The 22,031-nt window shown below is 54.4% G+C and overlaps 3 protein-coding genes and 5 non-coding genes across 9 annotated transcripts; 6 read left to right on the forward strand and 2 right to left on the reverse strand.

Annotated features, from left to right (window-relative positions):
- Window positions 1-3,838: 3,838 nt before the first annotated feature.
- On the reverse strand, window positions 3,839-9,534 carry SURF6 (surfeit 6). The gene is made up of 5 exons (XM_036901379.2): window positions 9,334-9,534; window positions 7,182-7,385; window positions 6,450-6,538; window positions 5,138-5,332; window positions 3,839-5,047 (listed from the first exon to the last, which is right to left on the reverse strand). The coding sequence occupies exons 1-5, from the start codon at window positions 9,425-9,427 to the stop codon at window positions 4,568-4,570; spliced, it is 1,062 nt and encodes a 353-aa protein (XP_036757274.2). The 5' UTR covers window positions 9,428-9,534; the 3' UTR covers window positions 3,839-4,567.
- A 2,339-nt stretch (window positions 9,535-11,873) lies between these two features.
- On the reverse strand, window positions 11,874-18,566 carry MED22 (mediator complex subunit 22). The gene is made up of 5 exons (XM_036901384.2): window positions 18,165-18,566; window positions 17,665-17,812; window positions 16,105-16,185; window positions 15,095-15,303; window positions 11,874-12,644 (listed from the first exon to the last, which is right to left on the reverse strand). The coding sequence occupies exons 2-5, from the start codon at window positions 17,785-17,787 to the stop codon at window positions 12,455-12,457; spliced, it is 603 nt and encodes a 200-aa protein (XP_036757279.1). The 5' UTR covers window positions 17,788-17,812; window positions 18,165-18,566; the 3' UTR covers window positions 11,874-12,454.
- Window positions 18,567-18,617: 51 nt separating this feature from the next.
- RPL7A (ribosomal protein L7a) lies at window positions 18,618-21,989 on the forward strand. Of its 2 annotated transcripts, none has more exons than XM_036901381.2 (8): window positions 18,618-18,710; window positions 19,318-19,438; window positions 19,924-20,073; window positions 20,536-20,676; window positions 20,879-20,958; window positions 21,193-21,323; window positions 21,591-21,660; window positions 21,834-21,989. In XM_036901381.2, exons 1-8 carry the CDS (start codon window positions 18,708-18,710, stop codon window positions 21,936-21,938), a joined length of 801 nt encoding a protein of 266 aa, XP_036757276.1. In that variant the 5' UTR covers window positions 18,618-18,707; the 3' UTR covers window positions 21,939-21,989. The 2 variants fall into 2 exon arrangements, with proteins under 2 accessions (XP_036757276.1, XP_036757277.1); XM_036901382.2 differs by lacking the exon at window positions 18,618-18,710 and adding an exon at window positions 19,095-19,119.
- Window positions 19,081-19,155, forward strand: LOC118920977 (small nucleolar RNA SNORD24). Its single transcript, XR_005028136.1, has one exon. It is a non-coding gene; the product is annotated as a small nucleolar RNA SNORD24 (small nucleolar RNA).
- Window positions 19,775-19,849, forward strand: LOC118920976 (small nucleolar RNA SNORD24). Its single transcript, XR_005028135.1, has one exon. It is a non-coding gene; the product is annotated as a small nucleolar RNA SNORD24 (small nucleolar RNA).
- LOC118920968 (small nucleolar RNA SNORD36) lies at window positions 20,723-20,793 on the forward strand. Its single transcript, XR_005028127.1, has one exon. It is a non-coding gene; the product is annotated as a small nucleolar RNA SNORD36 (small nucleolar RNA).
- Window positions 21,057-21,127, forward strand: LOC118920969 (small nucleolar RNA SNORD36). Its single transcript, XR_005028128.1, has one exon. It is a non-coding gene; the product is annotated as a small nucleolar RNA SNORD36 (small nucleolar RNA).
- LOC118920970 (small nucleolar RNA SNORD36) lies at window positions 21,429-21,495 on the forward strand. Its single transcript, XR_005028129.2, has one exon. It is a non-coding gene; the product is annotated as a small nucleolar RNA SNORD36 (small nucleolar RNA).
- Window positions 21,990-22,031: the final 42 nt, after the last annotated feature.

Here is a 22,031-nt window from a genome sequence, read left to right on the forward strand (position 1 = left end):
ACCTGTACTTTCTTCACCACTAATTTTACCAAATCATTCTTTAATTTCAAAAGTCTGCACAGATAAGAAAAAAGTTACAGATCTTAAAAAGAGGGAACACTTGAACTTGCTTTATTTAGAGATGGTTCCTACCTTAAAGGACCCAATGGGAAATACCAGGCTGGATATGCAGTATCGGTGGTATTCACTGGTATCAGTCCTCAAAAGTGCCCCATTACCTGAATTCATTCTGCACGGCAGGCTGCACTTAAAGCTTTAACCAAAGCCTGCCAATTGGCCAAAGGAGCAACAGCAAATATTTATACCAATAGACAGTATGCATTTGGTGTGGCACATGATCTCATAAAGCTCTAGAAACAAAGAGGTTTCTTAACCTCAACAAGACAACCTATCAAAAATGCAAAACAGGTGGCAGCCTTGTTGCAAGATATACTCCTTCCAGGAGAACTGGACGTAATAAAGATTCAAGGACATTCCACGGCAGACACCATCAAATAACACGACATCTACTGGCCGATCACGCTGCAAAAAGGGCGGCTGTACAGCCAGTAACTTCCTCAACAATAACCTGTACTTTTTCCCCCATTCATTTAACCAAATCCTGCTTAATTTAAAGAATCTGCAGAAGAAAAGGAAAAACAATTATGGATCCAAATAGAGGGAACATTTGACTCTCAAAAATGTATGGGTTGGGCCAAGTCAACCGCCAATACTTCCCTTTGAGGTCCAGCCACCTTTCTCACAATATATACATGATTTGACTCCCTGGGGACCCGATAAGATGATGTTATGGGAAAACAGTATTTTTGGAAGCCTTCCTTCACGACAGCACAAAAAGTATATGCTAAATATCTGACTTTCTCTAAACATAATACTGGGAGACCCTTACATAATCCTAAGGGAATTCTTCCTTGGGCAGCCGGACCTTTCAAAGCCTGGCAACTGAATTTTATAAAACTGTCTCTCTCGCTAGGTATCAATATGTACTAATTATGATTTGCACGTTCTCTCACTGGGTTGAAGCATTTCCTTGTCCAAACAGAGCAATGGACCAAACAGTAAGCAAATGATTACTGGACTGAATCATTCCCACAGGGAATTCCTGTTGGACAAGAGACTCACTTCACAGGACAAATGATCAAAGAAATCTGTAAAACGTGGCCTGTTTTTCAACATTTCCACTGCGCCTATCACCCAGTCATCAGGCCTAGTAGAAAGGCAAACGGCCTAATTAAAACTCAGGTGGCAAACTTACTCTTTCTCGTTGCCATGGCCGAAAAGCTCTTCATACTGCTTAACAATCTAAAATCGACACCTTTTAGTCGACATGAACTATCACCTACTGAAATTATTACGGTCAGTCCTAATGAGAATGGATGAGGGGCTGTATGAACCCACACTGCTAAAGGGGATATAGCGCATTATTGTAAACAGAGCTAAGCTCCTGAAGAACACTCAAAATTAGGTATTGATGCCTATGACACGTTTACCTACATGGGAGGAAATTCAGACTCATGACTTCCACCCAGAGGATGATGTATACTGGAAATGTCACCAGTTGAAAAATTCCTTACAACCCAAATGGACAGGACCTTTCCAGGTCCTCCTAACTCTTATGCAGCAAAATTACAGGGTACTGACTCCTGGACCCATGTTCCTCACTTAAAAAGGGCACCTGCTCTGGGGTGGTCTGCAGAAAGAATATCAGATCTAAGACTGAAATGGCACCAAGACGAGGATGAGAAGAACCCAGCAGCGGACACAGACAGCTTTCCCAAGTCCGGACCAGGCCAGTGACACCTGAATGATTCCCTCTCGTCTTCACTTCCTTGTGGAACTGGTGCCAGCCCATGTGCTGGCCCAAACTGGCTCATTCGTTTGGCCCCAAAGAAACTAAAATGCTCCCTTAAAAAAAAGCCACCTTTTAGGATCTCAAATGGGAAAGCACATTTGATTCATTAAGTCAAAGAGTCAGTATAATGCCAGGACTCAGAGCTTGGGACCCACTTTATGCGAACCTGTACGTAATCTTCCTATCAGTTCCAACATCACAGGATATATATAGTAACACAGGGAATTCACTGGCTCAGGCCTCTATAGTAAAGTCCTGCCTGGTAACATGACTGGAAGAGAAACTACGCGGACTAAAGAGACGGACAGCTATCAGAGATACTGCGCAGCTCTAGAAGTTGATGCTGACCAACCTCTTAAAGCTTTACCAGGATAAACTGATGGAAGTCCTATAACTACACCTCGTGTTTCCTGTCACTGTGCCAGGTCCCCCCACACTCCTTCCTCTTGTTTTTGTGGGTGGGCCTGTCTTGGTTAAAGGAAAAACGCCAAGTCAACTAAATTCTGTTGGAGTAATGTGGACACACACAGGTATTTGTCCTCCCCAAATTCACACAAGATGCCTGTGGGAAGCCCTTGGTAAACACAAACCAGTCTGTATTTAGGGTTTGCAACAACCCGTTTGTACCTGGTCTGGGAAACTCCACCTTTTTGGGTCAACACGTTGTATCCAAATTGTAGCCAAATGATAATGCCTCAGTGGAACTAACGTACCTGGTGGATAAACCAACACTGGCGCAGCCCAGCCGAGCAGTGATCTTGTAGGTTTAGGGACTGAGCTAGGTAGACTAGGTCAAACAGCAGCAGTGTTTTAATGAATGCTGCCACAACTGAGAACAGGAATTCCTGCCTCAAGCCGGGAAGCTTAAGAGAATGCTATTTCAGGAGGAAAAAAACAGGCTGGGGGGAGGCATGGAAACGGAATAAAGCGATTAACCACTGGCTGGATAAAAATTTAAAAAATCAGGGCAAATAATGCACGATCTTTTATGAGAAAGGGCCTGTGTCTCTACCTAGCCAAGCCTCTCAGCCTTGCTACTTCATCTGGAGATAAAATCCAAAGTGGCTCTGAAAAAACAGCCGACTGTATTAGCTGCTGAAGCTCAAGAAACACACTTATGGAAAACGTATGGGAATAAGCAGCTGTAACTTACACCACTGCTAACAGCACTGATCCCTAAATCAAATGGACGACAGGCGCACGAAGTGGTGCAGCCGGTGAGAACAGGCACCGTCTGTGAAAACAACCACAATCAGAGCTCTCTGATCAGCTGTCATCCTTGGTCATGGTCCTCAGTTAAGACCGAATACTCTCCTTTCCTTTATACAGGCTGTGTGGATTCCAGTCACCACCACAAACACTTCTAAGGCTACCAGCACTGCCTCAGCTCCATCCCACACACTCTCATGCATGGCATTTTCATTAGTGTTCAGTCCTAATTACTTTCTAACATCCATTAGGAACTCTTTGACTCACAGTTAATTTTGCAGTGTTTCTCAACTTCCAAATGTGAACTTTTAACCATCACCTCTTGTTTTTTAACTAAATTGTGCTGTGCCAGATAATACACTTTATGACATTGGTTCTCTGAAATATGACTTTAGTGGGCTGTTTCCATCATTGTTCCCCATTTGCCTTACAAGTGTGCACGTTACTCAGATACGCTGTTTCACATCCATTTGCTCAAGTTTATAAACTATCACCCACACCTTCCACATCCATGATTTTTGTCTGTTGCATGCATCGATTTGTGAGGATCTAAATTGTTTGTGATTTCTCCTTGTAGCTGTGAGTTTTCAGTAAGTGTATTTGAAGCCATGTTATTGGTGCACATTAAAACTGCAGTACCTTCCAGGTGAACTGAACCCCTGGGTGCTGATATTCTTGCTTCTGAGCAGTGCTCCTTGTCTTAAATAAAGGCTGCTCTGCCTAATCGTATAACAATCAGCCTCCTTTTGGTTATGTTTCTTAACCGGAGTTTAGTCAAGAATTTTATAGATAGCTTTATTGAAATGTAACCCACACACCATAAAACTCATCAGTGCCGCAGCCTGCACTCATCCGGTGGCCCGCGGTTGGGATGTAATCCTGCCACATCTCTTTGCACCTCCCACTCAGCACCAGCAGTGCTAGGCTTTCGCTCTTACACCCTCTTCTAGATTTTCTTCTTCCTACCCTGTTCTGTTTGTTTTTTCCTTCCCCCTAGTTTAAGCACTTACTGTCTCTTGGTGGTGATCTTAGAATCTTTAACGAATGTGTTTAAGTTAAACTCTGTAATTTTGACCTTTCCTAAAACCCTTAGGATAACTCAATTCCTATAACCAATAGGGTGGGCCCCTCCTTTGGTTCAGGCTACGGTTGAATTTCCACCCCTTCCAGGGGAGTTCTGGACTGACAGGGCCATTCCCTCCTGCGAACGTGGGGCAGGAAGAGGCCAGGGAAGGGCCCCCAAGACCCTCACCCTGCAAACTTCCAGGGAGCTTCCTGGCCTCCAAAGAGGATGGGAGCTGCCCTCAGGTCTGGGCCCCACTCTCAACACTGCCCTGCACACGCATGACCCGAGCCCTCACAAGCCTGCGAGGTGGGTGACAGCACCCAGGCTGTGCCAAGGAGCCCGTCCCACGGCCCGGGAATGTGCCTGCAGTCCCATGATTCGGAAGTCCCCAAGCCCCCGATGGAGTCATGGGGCTGCAGGAGGGCGGCCGGGCGGCAGCCTCAGACCAGGCCAGCCCGCTCCAGGTCCTGGGGCAGCACGCGGCCCTTCCTGCGCGCCCTCTCCAGGCGCTGCTCGGCCCGGGCCGCCCGCTTCCTGCGCAGGTTCTGCCGCCTCTGGTCCTGCCGCCGCTGCATCTTCTCCACGACGTGCGCCGTGCGCTTCTCCCACCGGCGCTGCCGCTGTGCGCGCCGCCTCTCCTTGCGCCGCAGGGCCCGCTGCAGCAGGTGCGCGTCGTCGCGGACGCGCACGCCCTCGGCCTTGTGCAGCTGGTCGGTCCACCTGAGCTTGGCCTCCAGCTCGCGCGCCCGGCGCTCGTCCCGGTGCCGCAGCTCCTCCAGCCGGTCCTGCCGCGCCTGCAGGCGCCCCAGCAGCTGCCGGTAGTTCCTGCCCGTCAGCGGCGCCGAGTTCCCCTTCAGCCTCTGCCTCTTCGCCCTCCTGCGCTGCGCCTTGCCGGCCGGCTCCTCCTCGCCCACCTCCACCTCGGGAGTCGCAACCGAGTTAGTGGTCGCCTCCCACGCACCGCCCGCCGCGCTGTGGGCCCACGTTGCCTCCGCGCGCGGGGGTCTCACCTTGTTGAAGAGCAGCCCCGGCTGCGGCCGCTGCTCCTCGCGCGGCGCCCCTGGGGGCGGCTGCGCAGCCTCCACTGCGGCCGCCACCTTCGCCGATGCTCTCAGCTCCCTGCGCTTCCGCTTCTTCCGGTCCCGCTCCTGCTTTCTCCGTCGTCTTTTCTCCAGAGTGGCTGGAGACAGCTCCTTGGTGCTGCCCTGGGTGGGAAACGGGGTTCACTCATTAGGTACCCCCGGCCCAGGGGCCGCCGGCCTGGCAGGTGGAGCCAGGGCAGGAAGGCACGTGAGCACATCCCGGGCAGGGCCCACGGAGCTCAGTTGTTCCCCCGAGACGACCCATTACCCAGAACGCAAGGGGACCACCCGGTAAGAACCACGGGCGCTGGTGCCCAGACACCTGCCGGGAGCCAGGGCAGGTTTCAGGAGAACCTCCCAATGACCCCCACATGGGAGAGGCTGTCCTCCATTTTACAGATGAAAAAGGCAGGGGTACGTGGCCAGGCCACCCCCCAGAACCTGGAGTCGGGCCAGAAACTAAACAGAGCTAACCAATCGGACCACAGCACTCTTCTGCTGATAACATGCCCCGGCTCTGCTCCTGCCCACGGACTCTTCCATCCAGGCCAATAAGAGAGCTCTGCCTGGACCCGCATCCAGACGGGCAGGGTCCAAAGCCTGCATCGCCCCTTAAGAACCAGTCCCTGAACCTGTTGGAGGGCGGTGCAGAAAGAAGCTAGGGGATACAGCAAGAGGCCTGCGGGGGGAGGTCCCCAGGGAAAGGGCGGGTGGTGGCTGGGTGGTAGGGTCAGCGCCATCAGCAAAGTAACGCCAGTTCAGGTCTCAGCGATTCCTGGGGTGGTCACCTTGGGCAGGTCACCTCACCCAGGCCCTGCCTACCTCACAAAGCCGTCATGACACTTAGATGGGACAGAGTGCTGTCCGGTGTGGTGGTTAGCCAAGGTGGCTTCCCAAAGGGAGGCTGGCGAAGCCTCTCTCCAAAGCCACAGAGGAGCCCACAGGGCAGCATGGCCTGCAGAAGGATGATGCCCCTGGGGACTGAGGCTCCCCCTAATGACAGGAACTACACTGCGCGTCTAAAGAACAGAGCTGTTAGGGCCCTGGCAGGACCCACTGCAGGGGCAGGAAAAGGCACTGAGGCCCTCCTGGCAGCCCCATGTTTCATGGAAGTGCTAGTCAGGCCCACGGCGGCCACCAACGCTGGAGCAAACCCCACAGAGAGCACCAACGGATCCTCTCCTCCAGGCACAGCTGCAGAAAACATAGCACCCTGGCACCCAGAGGTCCCCCCACCTACCTGGCCCCGCGCCTCCTGTATCTTCTCATGCAGCCGCTGCCGCAGGACATCCAGGGCAAAGAAAGAATCAGGCTCTGCGGCCAGGCCATCTACAAGCAGGAGTCAGAGAACTGAGAGGAGAGGAGACCCCCCCCTCAGCCTTTCCCTCCTCTCCCCTCCCCTGGGCCCTGCTTCAACTCCTGAGTCTCCATGCACTGCCCCGTCCCCTGCACCGTGGTCACTCATGGGCTGCAGGGCAGGGCCAGTAAATTCCACTGCACCTCTTCCACCTGTTGCGGCCCCCAAAACATCACCTGGGATAGGATACGTGCTACGTGGCATCACACCACATCCTTGTGTGGTGCTATAAAACACCTCCCACAGGCTCCGCCAAACTCACTTCCCATTTTCCATTTTGGCAGCCTGGGGCTCCCCCTGAACAAGTCAGCCCTTCTCAGAGCGCCCCTTCAGAGACTTAAAGGCAGCGAAGCTCCCCAAGGCTAGCTGCTCCAGGTCCCCAGTGGGACATGGCCTTGCTCCGCCAGATCTCAGGGCCATCTGACCTGCAACTACACTGTGCGCTTCCTGGGAGCCCATCCACCCACAGAGCCCCTATGACCTGTTCTCCAGAAGCTGGCTCTTTGGGAAGTCTCAGCTACCCCTGTGCGCCAGATGGCATCTTTTTTTATGACCAGAGAGGGTGACATTTCCAGATCCCAGCCGGCGCTGCCACACATCCCAGAAGCCCCTCACCTGCAGGGGCCCCGGTGGAGCTGGAGGCCTCTTCGTCCTTGGCTGCACCTGGCTTCCTGGCTCTGGAAGCTGCTGGAGACTTCTTTCCCAGGGCTTTGGCCTTCGACTCCACAGCCTTCACCTCCGGCTCCTGGGATTTCTTTTGCGCTTTCTTCCTTTTCTTTTTTGGGGGCCCAACAACTTCTGAGCCTCGAGTTTTGCCAGCTGAAACACAAAATAAGAAAGGGCTGACATCCCAATCTTTGTGACCCATTCAGGAGGCATGAAGGTCTTGCAAAGGCTGATTCCAGAAAGTGGCTCAGGACAAGATCCAGAGGCTGTTGTGTATAGAGCTCAGAACCACAAAATTTCTAGCAGGCTGGCGACACATATCAAAACGCTGAAAACACCCACATACTTCCCCCAGCAAGCTGCTTGTGAGAATTCATCCTGGGTATGCACACACATTTGATCTCAAGAATGTTCAACAGTATGGGAGAATATATTCATGAATGACAGATCTGATAAAGGGTTGACATCCAAAATACATAAAGAGCTCACACACCTCAACAAACAAAAAGCAAATGATCCAATTAAAAAATGAGCGGAGGATATGAACAGTTGTCCAAAGAAGAAATTCAGATGGCCAACAGACACATGAAAAGATGCTCCACATCGCTGATCATCAGAAATGCAAATTAAAACCACAATGAGATATCACCTCACACCAGTAAGGATGGTCGCCATCCAAAAGACAGACAACAACAAATGTTGGCGAGGTTGTGGAGAAAGGGGAGCCCTCCTACACTGCTCGTGGGAATGTAAATTAGTTCACCCATTGTGGAAAGCAGTATGGAGGTTCCTCAAAAAGCTCAAAATAGAAATACCATTTGACCCAGGAATTCCACTCCTAGGAATTTACCCTAAGAATGCAGAAGCCCAGTTTGAAAAAGACAGATGCACCCCTATGTTTATCGCAGCACTATTTATAATAGCCAAGAAATGGAAGCAACCTATGTGTCCATCAGTAGATGAATGGATAAAGAAGATGTGGTACATATACACAATGGAATACTACTCAGCCATAAGAAAAGGGCAAATCCAACCATTTGCAGCAACATGGATGGAGCTAGAGGGTATTACGCTCAGTGAAATAAGCCAGGCGGAGAAAGACAAGTACCAAATGATTTCACTCATCTGTGGAGCATAAGAACAAAGGAAAAACTGAAGGAACAAAACATCAGCAGACTCACAGAACCCAAGAATGGACTAACAGTTACCAAAGGGAAAGGGACTGGGGAGGGTGGGTGGGAAGGGAGGGAAAAGGGGAAAAAGGGGCATTACGATTAGCACACATAATGTAGGGGGTGGGGGGCACGGGGAGGGCTGCACAACAGAGAAGACAAGTAGTGATTCTACAGCATCTTACTATGCTGATGGACAGTGACTGTAATGGGGTATGTAGGGGGGACTTGGTGAAGGGGGGAGTCTAGTAAACATTATGTTCCTCACGTAATCGTAGATTAATCATACCAAAAAAAAAAAAAAAGAATGTTCATCAGTTCTTTTGGGTGAAACACTAGGAAAACCTAAATATCCCACAGGGTCAAATTATAACATTGTTACACGACAAACTACTACAAAACCATAAAAAATGACACGGGCTTTCATTTTACTGGGTGGAGAAAATGTTCACGTTTTAAATGCATAAAACCGAATTGTTTCAACAAGTGAGATATACTCATCGAAGAAGGTACAGAAAGACACAGGCCTAAGTTGTAACTGAATAATGAGAAAACATTTAAGTTTTCTAATTTCCTATAATCGGTACGTTTTTTCTTGTATGAAAAGGAGAGGTCATTTTTCTTCTGGTAGTTCCGTGCCAGGCCCTGCTGCTCTGCCCTCCTCCCGGCCGGCCGGGTTCTGCTTCACCTGCTTGGGTACCTACTTCCCGAGGGGAGCCTCGCCACCCGCGCCATGTAAAGCCCCGCTGGCAGGAGCCGTCTTCTGCCCCCTCCCGCTGTCCCCATTCCTCAGGGTCACCCCTCCACAGCCGCCAGAGCCTCCTGCCCGGTGGGCGGACGGGGCTGAATCCCTCGGGCCCCCACACCGACGCCCCCACCAAGCAGGGAGACGGCGTAACGCCGCCGCCCGGGCCCCTGCCCGCCTTTACCCGGCCCGCGCGCCTGCGGCTCCCGGCTGGGCTGCGCGCAGATCCTCCGGGCCAGGCTCTGCAGGTAGGCGTCCTTGGCGAGCAGAGAGGACATGGCTGCGGGTTCCGCGGCCTGCGGGGGCTGCCCGGGCCGCTGCCTTCGGCGCCCAGCTCGCCGGAAACCACCACGTGGGCAGGCGCCGCCGGCCGAGCGCCGAGCCGCCAGCGCGCGACACTCCACTCGCCAGGCCTGGCTCCCCCGGGGAGGCGCGGGGCGGGGCGGCCGCGGGGCCGAGCAGGGCGCGGCCAGCGCCTGGGGCCCTCTGACGCTCGGGGCTGCAGGGGGCGCGTTCCAAGCCCGGCGCCGAGGCGGTGGGGGAAGCGCCGCCCCGCGTGTGTCGGGTAGTGTGCAAGTCGTGGGGCGTGCCGAGGAGGAGAGGGGGGCGAGGAGCTGGGGGAGGCGGGGCGACCAGGGGAGACCCCCCGGGAGGGCGCCTGTGCTCGGGACAGTGCCACCCCGGCCTAAGACTTAAAAGGGGGCTTGTCCCTTAGGGGAACTCACTAGCGGAGCGGGCGGAGGGTTCGCGACGTTAGATTGGGGACCGCCGCGCCCGTTCCTTAACCCGTGTAAATCACAGGCCGTGACACTACCCAGGGCCCCTTGAGGGTCGCCTTCGGTCGGAAGGGAAGGAGGGCCTTGTGACACTCGCCAGGGGAGGGAGGGATGGGGGCTGGGAGTTCTAATTTACAACTTCAGAAAGCCGCACGTAAAGGCTGCGTAAGTACATCTGAAGCGTTGGGAATTTTCCTTCCCCAGGCTCTGCCGAGGTGAGGTCTGACAGGATGGTCTGCATTGCATTTCTTCCCGCAGTACAGATCGAGGATCCCCCCTAATCTCTATACTACACACTCATTAAACCACAAACAGGTCCCTCGTGCACTGTCAGTTTTAACCATCAGAGCGGGAGGCCCCGAGGGACTGCAGTGGGAAGGGGGTGATGGGTCCTTTTCCAGTGGGACTTCAGTCCACTCTGCAAGTCTGGGGCTCCATCTCCAGGCTTCCATCTCTGAGGTTTCCCCAAGGTCTCCCCTGGGGGTGGGGTGGGGCCATGCCACGGAGTTCCCACAGGGCAGGGTTCTGAGTGTAGCTCTAGATTACGGGCCTTCCTGATTTTAAGTTACCTTTTCTGTGCCAGGTGTCTGGAGGGCTTAACCAGCTCTCCTCCCTCCTCCCAGAAACCCTTCCTCATGGGGCTCTGGGACCCCACAGTGGGCCTCCCCCCCTCCCCCACTGGCTTCTCCTCTCTGAACTGCTCCTCTTTCCTCTGGCTCAAGGCTCGTGGCTTGACTATGCTGAGGACTCCCTTAAACTCCAGACCCACATCTGGGTATCTAACACACATCTCCACCTGCTGTATACAGAATGGGGGCCCTGACCTCCTGCAGCCACATCTCCCTCCATGGCCTTACTTCCCTGTCTCTTTTCCGTTAAGGCGGCTCCATACTTCCAGGCATGTGGGTCAGACCTTGACGCCACCCTGACTCATTCTCCACATGCAATCCTGGGGTAAATCCTGCTGGCTCTTCCTTCAAAGCATATCCAGAATAGGACTCAACCCACTCTGACCACCACCCTGCTCCTGTTGAAGATTCTAAGACAGTAACAGTAACTAAATACAATACAAAATAAAAGTAAATATAGACATTTGGAGTACAATCAGGGATTTTAGGATGTGTCATGACACTAGATGGTATCCTGGAATAATCGTTCATCCGGGGCATGATGCTGGTGTTGGGCTGTGGGGACTGTTGCTCTTCCTGCAAGATAACAGGAGTTCAGGGGTGAGTGTCATAAGGTCTGCAGCTGACGCTCAGATGGTTTGTATAGACAAGCAAGCGAGCAAAGGTGTAAAAGGTGAATCCAGAAAAGGGTCAGCACGGGTGTGTTATGCCACCTTCATAACTTCTCCAGGGGTCTGAACACTCTCAGTGAAAAGCTTGGGATGTAAATGCGACAGGGACTGAGGACTGACCAGGATTTAGCCACACAGAGGCCACTGTGGACCTTAATATGCTAGCTTGGTCAGGGTTGTGGAGACAAAACCTGCCTCGCTGCAGGCTCAAGAGAGGACTGGAAACAGCCCATTTGTTTCTCCCTCCATTTGTGTGGGCTGGGGGTGTAGAGGGAGCAGAGAGCTGCCTTGCTTTAAAAGGCAGAAACAACTTCACTTTCCAATGGGGACGATGGAACTGGGTCCGCACAAGTAAAACTGCAGATACAGGAGGACCTGTTACTCAGGCATTTGGAAGCTGAAGACCTGAAACACCCCCGCACTGAGTCTGGCCCATCCTTCCAGCCGCTTCCCCCAAGTGCTTCCACAGGCTGTGGTCACCTCCTCTTCCTTGGTCTTCCTCTGGTCTTGCCCAGAGCCCCCGTGGGGGAGGAGGACTTCCCCAAGGATGTCCAGGCGCAGCCTCAGGAGTTGCTGTTCTGACAGCCACTGGAGGCCGCGGGTAGTCCCAGATGATCAGGGATGAGTGACAAACAAACCCACCGCTGCAAAAGCGTGACGCTGTTTTATTCCACAGTTTTGCTACTGTTGTACATGCGTGTATGTCTTGCTACCAGGATGTACATGGCAGCAGGATAAGGAAGGACCACTCCCCAACACCTTGCTTCTGTTGGCGCCGATAGGGGCCTCTTCTTCCCATGCTCGGCCCTGCAGGGGCAGTTAGCTAGCCCAGGCTCTGCACAGGAGGCCTGGCCTAAGGGTGGGAGTCTGGGCATGGCTAGCATGTCCACCCGGAGCCCACCGCAACCCATTTTAAACAGCAGTCTCGGGTCAGGTCTTCGGCCCCACTCTCAGGTCCTCAACACTACAAACTGTCCTTGAAACTTCCTTCCACACAGCCTGCCAGGAAGGTAGGGAGTAAAAATGACGTAGTGTAGCAGGAACCACCCTGCAAATAGCTGAGGGAACTCCTCCCCAGCACTCGGTGGGCAGACAAGGTTCCCGAGGAGGCAAATGCGGCTTCCCAGACGGGAACCAAGACTGAAGGGAGCAGGCTATGGTGGGCCAGAGGAGAGCCTGAGATCTCATTCCTGAGATCCTAGGGCCTGGGCAGGACAGCCCTGGGAGGCTCAGGTGTGCTCTGTGGGGCCGGGGCCGCCAGTGTGGGAGTGTGGAGGACCTGCAGCCTGCAGGGGGCCAGTGCTGGGCTCTGGGGATGCCAGCAGAGGGGCTGAGAGGACATCAGTGGAGTCTGTGTCGAGGTCCAGCCTCCAGTAAGCTTCACACAGAGGCAGGTCATTAGCTTCGCAAAGACTTGAGCTTTTCCACCACCAGAAACCCAGGGAGAGACAGGAGCAGGCAGAGATGGAAGCCAGGCGGGGGGAAAGCGAGACAGAAGCGGAGTTATGAAAACAGACCAGCCCCCAGACCTGCCCTTCCCCCTTCCCCTGCGCTGGCCCCTCCATCAAGCAGGCCTGGCTGAGGTGGGGGCAGGTGGGGGACACCCTCGCTTCAGGGCCCTACCCAGCATCCTGAGGGGGAGGGCCTTCTGGGCCAGCGCCTGCAGGCTGTGTAACCTGGACTGTCCCTTCCACTGACCTACAGGGGTCCTTCCTGTCAGACTGCCCGCAGAGCCACCCTTGCCCCTGCTGCCACTTCCCATCTCGGCTCCGGCCCCCCTCCTGCAGGGAGCGGTCAGCTTCGCTGGCCACAGAAACCAGCATCCAGAGCTTACTATGGTCTCTCTGTGGTCACTCTACTTTGCAGGGACCCTGAGGACAGAGACTTTGTCTTATTTCTGGGTTTACCTCTGGTTAGGACTCAGCCCAAATGGGGTGACAGAAGCAGAGGCCCTGGCTTCCATCCTACACCCAGCTGTAACTCAAACGAGCCCCTACACTCGGTCTTCCGTCTCTAACTCCGGGCCAACAGCGTCACCCCCCAGGGCTGCAGGAAGACTGGGCAAGGGTGTGTGTGAGGAGCGCCGCTCGTTAAGGTTGTCGAGGGAGTGACTCTAAAACACAGGCTGTCCCCACGCTTGTCTCCCTGGCTTTCTCCCACGTCCTGCCTGCCTCTCGTTCCCCACCCTGCTCCTGCTGTCAGGAACCATCCTGGGCACAGAGTGGCCTTGCAAGGAGAACAGAGGGCAAGAGGAAGAGAAAGAGCAAATCAGGAGCGAAGAACAGGTGCAAGGGGAGACGGGATGCTGGGTGAAGGGGGCAGACGTCGAGGACAGGCTTAGCACTGGTGGCTCAGGAGGGGGCACCCACCTGTGCCGGCGGACTTGCAGAGAGGGGGACAGAGCCCACTGGCCGTGACTCAGCTAAGCTCCAGCTATTTACAGAAGAGGAAGGAACCCAGCCTCCAGAGGCCCCGGGGCTTGCTGGAGTGGACACCAGGCTGGCCCAGAAACCCCCCTGGGGGACCAGATACTGACTGGGCAGGACGTGGGAAGCCTGGTGCTCAGGCACCTGGGTTCTCCTGCTGCCCTGAGTGGCCGTGGGCAGGTCCCCTCCCTCTGGCCCTCAACCTTGAGAGGGAAAGCTGAATCCCTGTCCCATCACTGCCCAGTCCAGAAGCCTGGCCCCCGGGGGCAATGGCAGACAACGGAGGCCATGAAGGATTCTGTAAAACCGAGAGGGACTGTGAGCCATGTCCCTAGCAGGGTCTTGGTCAGGACCCCTCTCTGAAGGAGTGTAGAGGGCACTCACACATCTGCTGAGCTGATAGGTATTAGGGACCAAAGGCAGCCCCAGAACCCTCTGGAAAAGTCTAGAACCACTCCAGCTGGGCAGTGACACTTTGTCCCCTCCCACGGAGGCTAAGATAGGCAGGAACCACGATGGCTGGCACTGAGTCCAATGCAGAGAAACCAAGCCCCAGATCACAGATCACACGGGCTCTAGGCATCTGCAGCCCTCAGCATGGCTTCCATGGCGAGAGAGGAGCATTTAAAATTCAGCACAGGGAGGGTAGGTTGTCTGCGCGAGGGCACAAGGGGGCCTTAGCCCTGTGTCTGCTGGGCTGAGTCTTTACTTTTCAAGCTAATGGGGATTAAGGTACAGTCTCAGTTTCCCCCTGTGTAAAATTCACTTGGATTCTGATTTCTCAGGGCCCCTCCAGCTCAAACAGCCTCAGGTTCCAGGGTTCTAGGGGCTGGGGTGACAGGTCTTGCCCACTGATGCACCCCTGGCACCCAGCATGGGCCCGGCAGTAGGAGGTGTATAGCTGTGAACAAGGCTGAGCTGTACAGGAACTCGGGGGCCCAAGTACCCAAGGCCTGGCTTTCAAGGCTCTCCTCCGATTAGGGTTTTTCCTTCTCCTTCCCAAGACTCCCCCACCCCAGCCCTGACACACGCCGTGGGGGTACCTGGGCCGGGGCGGCCAGAGGAACTAGCCCACACTTGCCTGGAGTGTTTAAGGATTGATCACAAAGCTAAGAGGAGCAGACAGGCCCAGAGAGAGGCAGCGGGCACCCCAGGCAGGAACGCTGGCTCTGCCCTTCCGTCTCGGAGCTTGGCCCTCCAACCCTGAAGTTCTGTGCGTTTCACCCAGCTGCCCAAGGACGGGGAGAGGGTGTAAATTGTCTGTTGATCAACCGCTCTGACCATGAGCTCTGCTCTGAAAACCAGGCACAGGGCTCTGCTGCCAAGACCAGGAAGGGTTTGGAAAAACAGGACCTTCAGGGCTGCCAGGGTCAGGCTGGGCCACCCCTGCTGGCTGGGCCCAGTCCACAGGTCGGCTCTGCACGCTTGCAGCCCTATTTGTACCTGGACGAGTAGTACTCCTCCTCCAGCTCGTAGAGGTCGATGGAGACCTCATCCCGCAGGGCGATGAGCTTCCGGTCACACTCCTCCTGCAGCGCACGCAGCTGCTGGTTGCGCTGGTCTATGGCCTCGTTCACTGATGGGAAGTCGTTGAGGATGAGGAACTGCTTGAGGTCAGACACGAGTTTCATCAGGGACTCACCGGCTCGGACCTGCAGCCGTCGGAACCAGGGAAGGCACAGTGAGGGAGCCACAGAGGCCCTGCCTGTGTGTGCTGACACTGGGCAAGCAATGGCTTGTCTCCTCATCTGCAAGGCAGGACTATAGCACCGACTCTCATGGTGTCATTGCGAGAAGTGAGTGTGAGAACTAGAAGGGAAGTTACAGAGGGCAGGGTCCCTGGCCCCCACCTGGACTACATGAAATGCTTCCAAGGCAGGCAAGGGAGATAGCAGGTGCCATCAGCTCCCCAGGCCCTACCCTCAGGTGGCCTCTCGCTTCCACTCCCGGTGGTGTGATCTACAATTACACGTCACAAAAGCATACATACTGCTTCTCAAAACCTCAAGCCCCACAAGATAAAACCATGATCCCATTTAAGTGCCTGTCTCTATTCTTCAGGGGCCACATGGCTGCCAGTTGGGCAGGATCCCTTTGGGACTTCCATCCATGGGCATGTATCTACGGAAATATTTAATCGGAGTGCTTGTTCTATGACATCAGGAAGAGTTAAAATGCACATCCTGTCTCATGCAGCGATTTGCTTTGCACTCGTAATGAACTTTAGGGATCTTTCCCATCAACAAGGAAGGGTCGACCTCTTTCTAACCACTGCACAACACTCTATGGTAATGGACACAGCTGGCTACTGCCAGCCCCATACACAGCTCCTGCACTCAGCCCTCTGCGCCAGGGGACTCTCCTGATAAGTGGTTTGCCCCCAACCCGGGAAACCCCAGTGGAGACCACAAGACTCCTGAAGCCCGAACTGTGCCTTCCACCTGGTAACTCACAATGTTGGCAGCTCGCACGTGCATCTCATAATTGTCCTGTTCGCCCTGAGTGGCTCTCGACACCTGCGTCTCATCCTCAATCTGGGAGGCAAACAAGAAAGCCTAGAATCAGCAGGCGCCCAGCAGACAGGTACCCGTGCTGCCACACCTTGTTTACTGCCTGTCTGCCTTCAGTTGGGTCCTGCTCACGAGACCTCAGGCAAGACTCTGCCTCACCCCCTCACTCTGTTCTAGGGCGAAAACAGGTTCTTGCTCAGGACAAACAGATGCTTAGAGATGCTGTCTGCTGTGCCAGAGGCAGGGAGGCTCAGTCAATCCCTGTTTGGACTGTAAAGCCCTGTTCAGTCCAGTTGGTGTCATGAGCTCAGGAACTCAGCAAACTGCTGAGTGGATGAGTAGGAGGACAATGTACTTTTTTTCAAGTGACCATTTATTGAGCACTTCCTGGTGCCAGGCACTGCATTAAGCATTGACCATTGTTTTATGAAATTCTTGCTGAGGCCTGGATGGCACCCTGTCTACAAGTGGGCAAACCTGAGCCCAGGACAGACCAGAGAGAGTGGTCAAGCCTCTCGGCTGATAAATGGAGGAGCCAGGTATCCTGCCCGGCCTGGTCTAAGGTCCAGCCCTCCACCTGGACAGGTCTTCCACAGGGGCCCTTGCCAGTGTACAAGCTGGCACCCTAAGTGCTGAGGAGCCAGACTTCCTGGGTTCAAAGCCTAGCAGCTCAGTTATTAGCAAAATAACCTTGGGCAAGTTCCTAATTTCTGAGCTTCAGTTTCCTCCTCTGAAAACGGAGAGCAGTGAGGCCTGCCTGATAGGGGTCTTGTGAAGATTAAGTGCACAGGGCAGAATAGCCGTCATAGCGCAGCCTGACATGAATACTAAGTGCTAACTTTCACCATTGTCATTATTGCTCAAAAGAGCCCTCAGTGGTCTGGAGCCCTCTTGCAAAGATCCGTACCACATGCTGCAGCTGCAGCCCAGCAGGCTTGTCTGACCCCACCCAGACACTGACCGCGTTATCTACCTGGGGGCCTCCCCAGCTTCTCTCCCTTACCACGCCCACTTGCAATAGCTATGACACCTGGGTCCATGTCAGACCCCACGGTGACCACTTTACACAAACTCAACCAATTATCACGACCCTGCGACGCAGGGGAAACAGGCACTGATCAAGTCCCCATCCAAACCCAAGCTGCTAGTATGTGGTGCCAGACATTGAAGCCTGGCAATTTGACTAGAGTTTTTCCCAGCTGTCTCGTCAGGCCCCATAATTGGCTAGTTTGACCTGCTTGTTACTGGCGATCCCCCTGCCGCCCTCCTGAATGTTTTCCCCATGAGGTCAAGGGCCTTGTGTGTGTGCTCACTGCTGTGTGCTCACCACCTGGTACAGAGCACATGCTCCACCTCCAGCAGATGCTGTTGAGAGCTGACCCCACGTGTAACCGTGTAACACTCTGTCAGAGCAGGCTAGTCACCTGGCTCACCACTGCATGGGATCACCAGACCCCGCTCCTTCCTTTGGCCTCAGAAGGGCCGGAGGGCGGACCCACCCACCTTGGCAGTCTTGATGATCTCCGTGAAGTTGTCCATGATGGATTTGATGTCGTCCTTGAGTCGCTTGTTGTACGACTGCAGCAGCGTCTCCTTGCTCTGTGGCAGGGCTCTCTGCTGGGCCATGGCAGGAGTCTCCGACAGTCAATCCCTGGTACCCAGAGTCTGGTGTGAACACAGTCACCCCACACCACATGCCCCCACTTCAAATCCTGCACATCTCCGAAGAGGCCCCTTCTGCCAGACAGACCGGCCCATCTGGCGCGCACAGGCGCACCGCGGGTCTCCTCCGGCCCACGCCCTCTGCTCGGGCGAGCTCACCCCAGGACCCCTGACAAGCCCAACACCCCGCCCGGCCCCAGCCCCACTACTCGAAGGCCCGGCGGCCGCGCGTCCTCGGAGGCCTGAGAGGAGTGCACCACCTGCCCCGCGACAGCCCCTTCATCTGACACTTCCTCCCGCTCCGACCCCAGCGCCCCGCGCCAGGCCGCTTCTCTCCTCACCCCGCCGGCCTCCCGGGGCCGCCTCGCAAAGGCCTCTGCCTCCTCCCGCGCCTTCGACCTTCTGGCTCCAGGGATCTTTGCCAGGGCCGCCCTCCCTCCTCGCGCCAGGCGCCTCGGCTGCGCGCTCCGGACAGGTTGGCCCCAGCCTGCCGCACAGCCGACCGAGCGAACTCGGGCCTGGAGCCACTTGGTGGGCGGACACTTGGGAGAACGACCCGATCCGCCGCCCCGCCGCCCGCACCGGTCCTCAGAGCCCGCGCCTGGCGGGCCCCTGGTCGGAGCGGGGTGGGGACGAGCGGGCGCCCCTCCTGTAAGTCCCGACTCCGCGGCCCGGGGACCAGCAGAAGACCTCGCGCGGGTACCCGGGGCTCCGACCCGCGGCCGCAGCCTCTCTAGGCACCGCCCACGAATCGAGACAGGCGAGCGAAGTCCTGTTCGCTTTAAATCCGAAATCCCGCGCACCCCCCAGTTCTCGCGATCTCCGAGGTCGCCTACAAATTTCCCACAATTCCCTTCTCTTTCTCTCTTCTCCAGCCGCCGAAGATGGTGAGTATTACTACGCTCTGCGGTGCCGGTGTGGGCTCTATCCGCTGCCATCCTCCTTAGGGCGCGGCCGCGCGGGGCGCCTTCTGTCGCCCGGTGGTATGGGAGCCCCACGAGACCTGGGACGGGGTCACTGGACCGGGATGGAATCCCTGGCGGCTGGGCGGGGGACGGGAGGAAGATCCGGGCGGGAGCGCAGCGCCGCAATGCGGAGTTAAGGGTGGCGGTCGCCGAGGTGCTCCAAGGCCGTGAGGACGCCTTGAGTGCGGGACTCAGAGTCCGCGTCTGGCAGGAGCCAGCTGCACGCCGGCTCCCAAAGGGACCACTGTCCCCGCCGGACAGTGTCGCGCTCCGGAACGCGCCGTCAGGCTCGCGCAGATGATGTGAAGGGAAATTTGCTGCCTGAGCGATGGTGAGGACATTCCTAACCACCAAGATCGCTGATGCACGAGCGCTGACTTGAACCGGGGGGGCCAAGCTTCGCCCCCCAGGAGGGGATGGTGGCACGGCCCGCCGGCCACCCCTATCTCGTGGGGCCCGTCGAGCCCCACCCACCTCCGGAGCAGCTGGCCGGAGGGGTGGCTTAACCTGGGTGTTTCTGTCCGCTCAGCCGAAAGGAAAGAAGGCTAAGGGGAAGAAGGTGGCCCCGGCCCCTGCCGTCGTGAAGAAGCAGGAGGCCAAGAAGGTGGTAAATCCCTTATTTGAGAAAAGGCCCAAGAATTTTGGCATTGGTGAGTAAGAGAGGGATGAAAAAGACTTTTCCCCAATGAAAGATGGTAGCTTTTTGAACAGCAGGCTTTAGTCGTTTTGGAGTGGAGGCTGCCTGGGTTGGAATTCTTGGTGTGCCGTTTTCTGGCTTTGACCCTGGCTCGGTTCTTAATTTCTCCCTTCGTGGTCTTTGGAGCATTGTAAGCAGCTGAGCGTGTCTCACGTTCAGCTCAAAGTTGTTCAGCTTGGTCATCAGGCGACCAGTGGCCCCAGAGCAGAGTGCCTTGACCACAGGACTCACGTACCCATTGGCTGCTTGTCGAATGCCGAGGTTGTGTCACCGGTCCTGGGTGTTTGTGTGCAGATGATGTAAAAGAATATTTGCTATATGAAAGATGGTGATTACACCTTAAACCACCAAGATCACTGATGCACCTACACCCTCCTGAGGGGCCCTAAATATGAACCGACTAGTTTGATCCTCACACTGTTGCCCATTACTTCTCAGGACAGGACATCCAGCCCAAAAGGGACCTCACCCGCTTTGTCAAATGGCCCCGCTACATCCGGCTGCAGCGACAAAGGGCTATTCTCTATAAGCGTCTGAAAGTGCCTCCTGCAATTAACCAGTTCACTCAGGCCTTGGACCGCCAAACGGGTAAGGTTCCTCGGCATAAAGTGCACATTGGGAAGGGATTTCTCAGGCAAGGACACAGTTAACATTTGTTAGTATTTGTTTCACACATGTAGGTGCTCCTGTGTTGGGTGCATATATATTTACAATGGTTATATCCTCTTGTTGGACTGACCTCTTTATCATCATGTAATGTCCTTCTTTATCTCTTGTTACTTTCTTTGTTTTGAAGTCTATTTTGTCTGATACTAGGCAGAATGAGATCTTGAGGCCATAGAGGGCAGTGGGTATTTTCAAGTAGATTGGTTTATTAAAATTTAGGATTCCTTGTCAAGTTTTCAGAATACGGAGGTGGCATGACTGAAGAGGTTACGAACATAGTTGGGAGAGTTTTTGAACTGATGTATTTGTGATAGTGGTCTCACGTTTATTGCATCAAACCGCAAAGATTAGAATTAAACTGTAAACCTAAACTTTATTTCCCAGCTACTCAGTTGCTTAAGCTGGCCCACAAGTATAGGCCAGAGACAAAGCAAGAGAAGAAGCAGAGGTTGCTGGCTCGAGCTGAGAAGAAAGCTGCTGGCAAAGGGGATGTCCCTACAAAGAGGCCACCTGTCCTTCGAGCAGGTGAGTGGGCCCCTCCTTAAAGAGGGTGGATGGTGGGATAGGCTGTTGGCAATGATGCATTTCTTCACCTGGAGTCACTGTGGAGAGTAAAATCCGAGCTTTTTAACCCTGAGCCATAGCTCCCCACCCCCACCCCCGGCCTGTAAAACAGCTTTTGTGAATAGCAGCTCCTCTGAGTGCTCGTGCACATTGTATGTTCCAGGGGTTAATACTGTCACCACCTTGGTGGAAAACAAGAAGGCTCAGCTGGTAGTGATCGCACATGATGTGGATCCCATTGAGGTACGTTTAGCTGACTTTTAAGCATTGACTGCTAAACTTAGATGAGGCCAAAGTAGGGTGAGAAGTTTTCATTTAATGACAGTACTGACTCATGGCACTTGAAATGATGTGCATTCCTTCACTGAATTAAACCTTGAAGTGCAAATATGAGCTTTTTTACCTGAGCAGTTGCCACTAAGCTAGCCTTGAGTTACTGCTTTTGGTTTAAACACTAGAGCTAATGCTGTCTTCCAGCTGGTCGTCTTTCTGCCGGCCCTGTGCCGTAAGATGGGGGTTCCCTACTGCATCATCAAGGGGAAGGCCAGGCTGGGGCGGCTGGTCCATAGGAAGACCTGCACCACTGTTGCTTTCACACAGGTTAACTCGTAAGTATGCAAAGTGGCCCAAGCCCCCAAGCACCACCCCAAAGGTCACTTCATTCCTCAAGATTTTGCCTTGAAGACTGACCGTTCCATCTGAAAGGAGTATATTTGCCAATGATGGTTTTGAATTTCTTCACCTGAATGAACTGTGTGGTCATACTGTATCTGAGGCAAAAGGCTTGTGTTTGGAGCTAAAACTGGGACATCCCTGCTTTCTGGAGGGGTAACCAGGAGGCCAGCAGCCTGCATTGTTTTTCTCTGCTTTGTTAGGGAAGACAAAGGAGCCCTGGCTAAGCTGGTGGAAGCGATCAGGACCAATTACAATGACAGATACGATGAGGTAAGAAGGAATTCCACAAAATTCAGACTTGGACTAGTCAAGCCTTCAAAGGACTGGCTGGCTCTTAACGCTGCTGAGCAGTTCTGTTAGGCAGTCATCTTGGAACAGCCAAATAGAAAACAGCGTGGACTGGCATGCTTTGAAGGCCAGGCTGACTCCCTCTCTCATTGCAGATCCGCCGTCACTGGGGAGGCAATGTCCTGGGCCCGAAGTCGGTGGCTCGCATTGCCAAGCTGGAGAAGGCAAAGGCTAAAGAACTGGCCACCAAACTGGGCTAGGCGTATGCTGTTGGGTTTTCTGTACATAAAAGTAATAAAAACTCTCACTCAGCCAGTGTCAACTGGGCAAACAGTTTGTTTCCATGGGGTAGG

The sequence above is a fragment of the Manis pentadactyla genome, chromosome 3 (genome assembly GCF_030020395.1).
Source record: "Manis pentadactyla isolate mManPen7 chromosome 3, mManPen7.hap1, whole genome shotgun sequence".
Lineage (NCBI taxonomy): Eukaryota > Metazoa > Chordata > Mammalia > Pholidota > Manidae > Manis > Manis pentadactyla.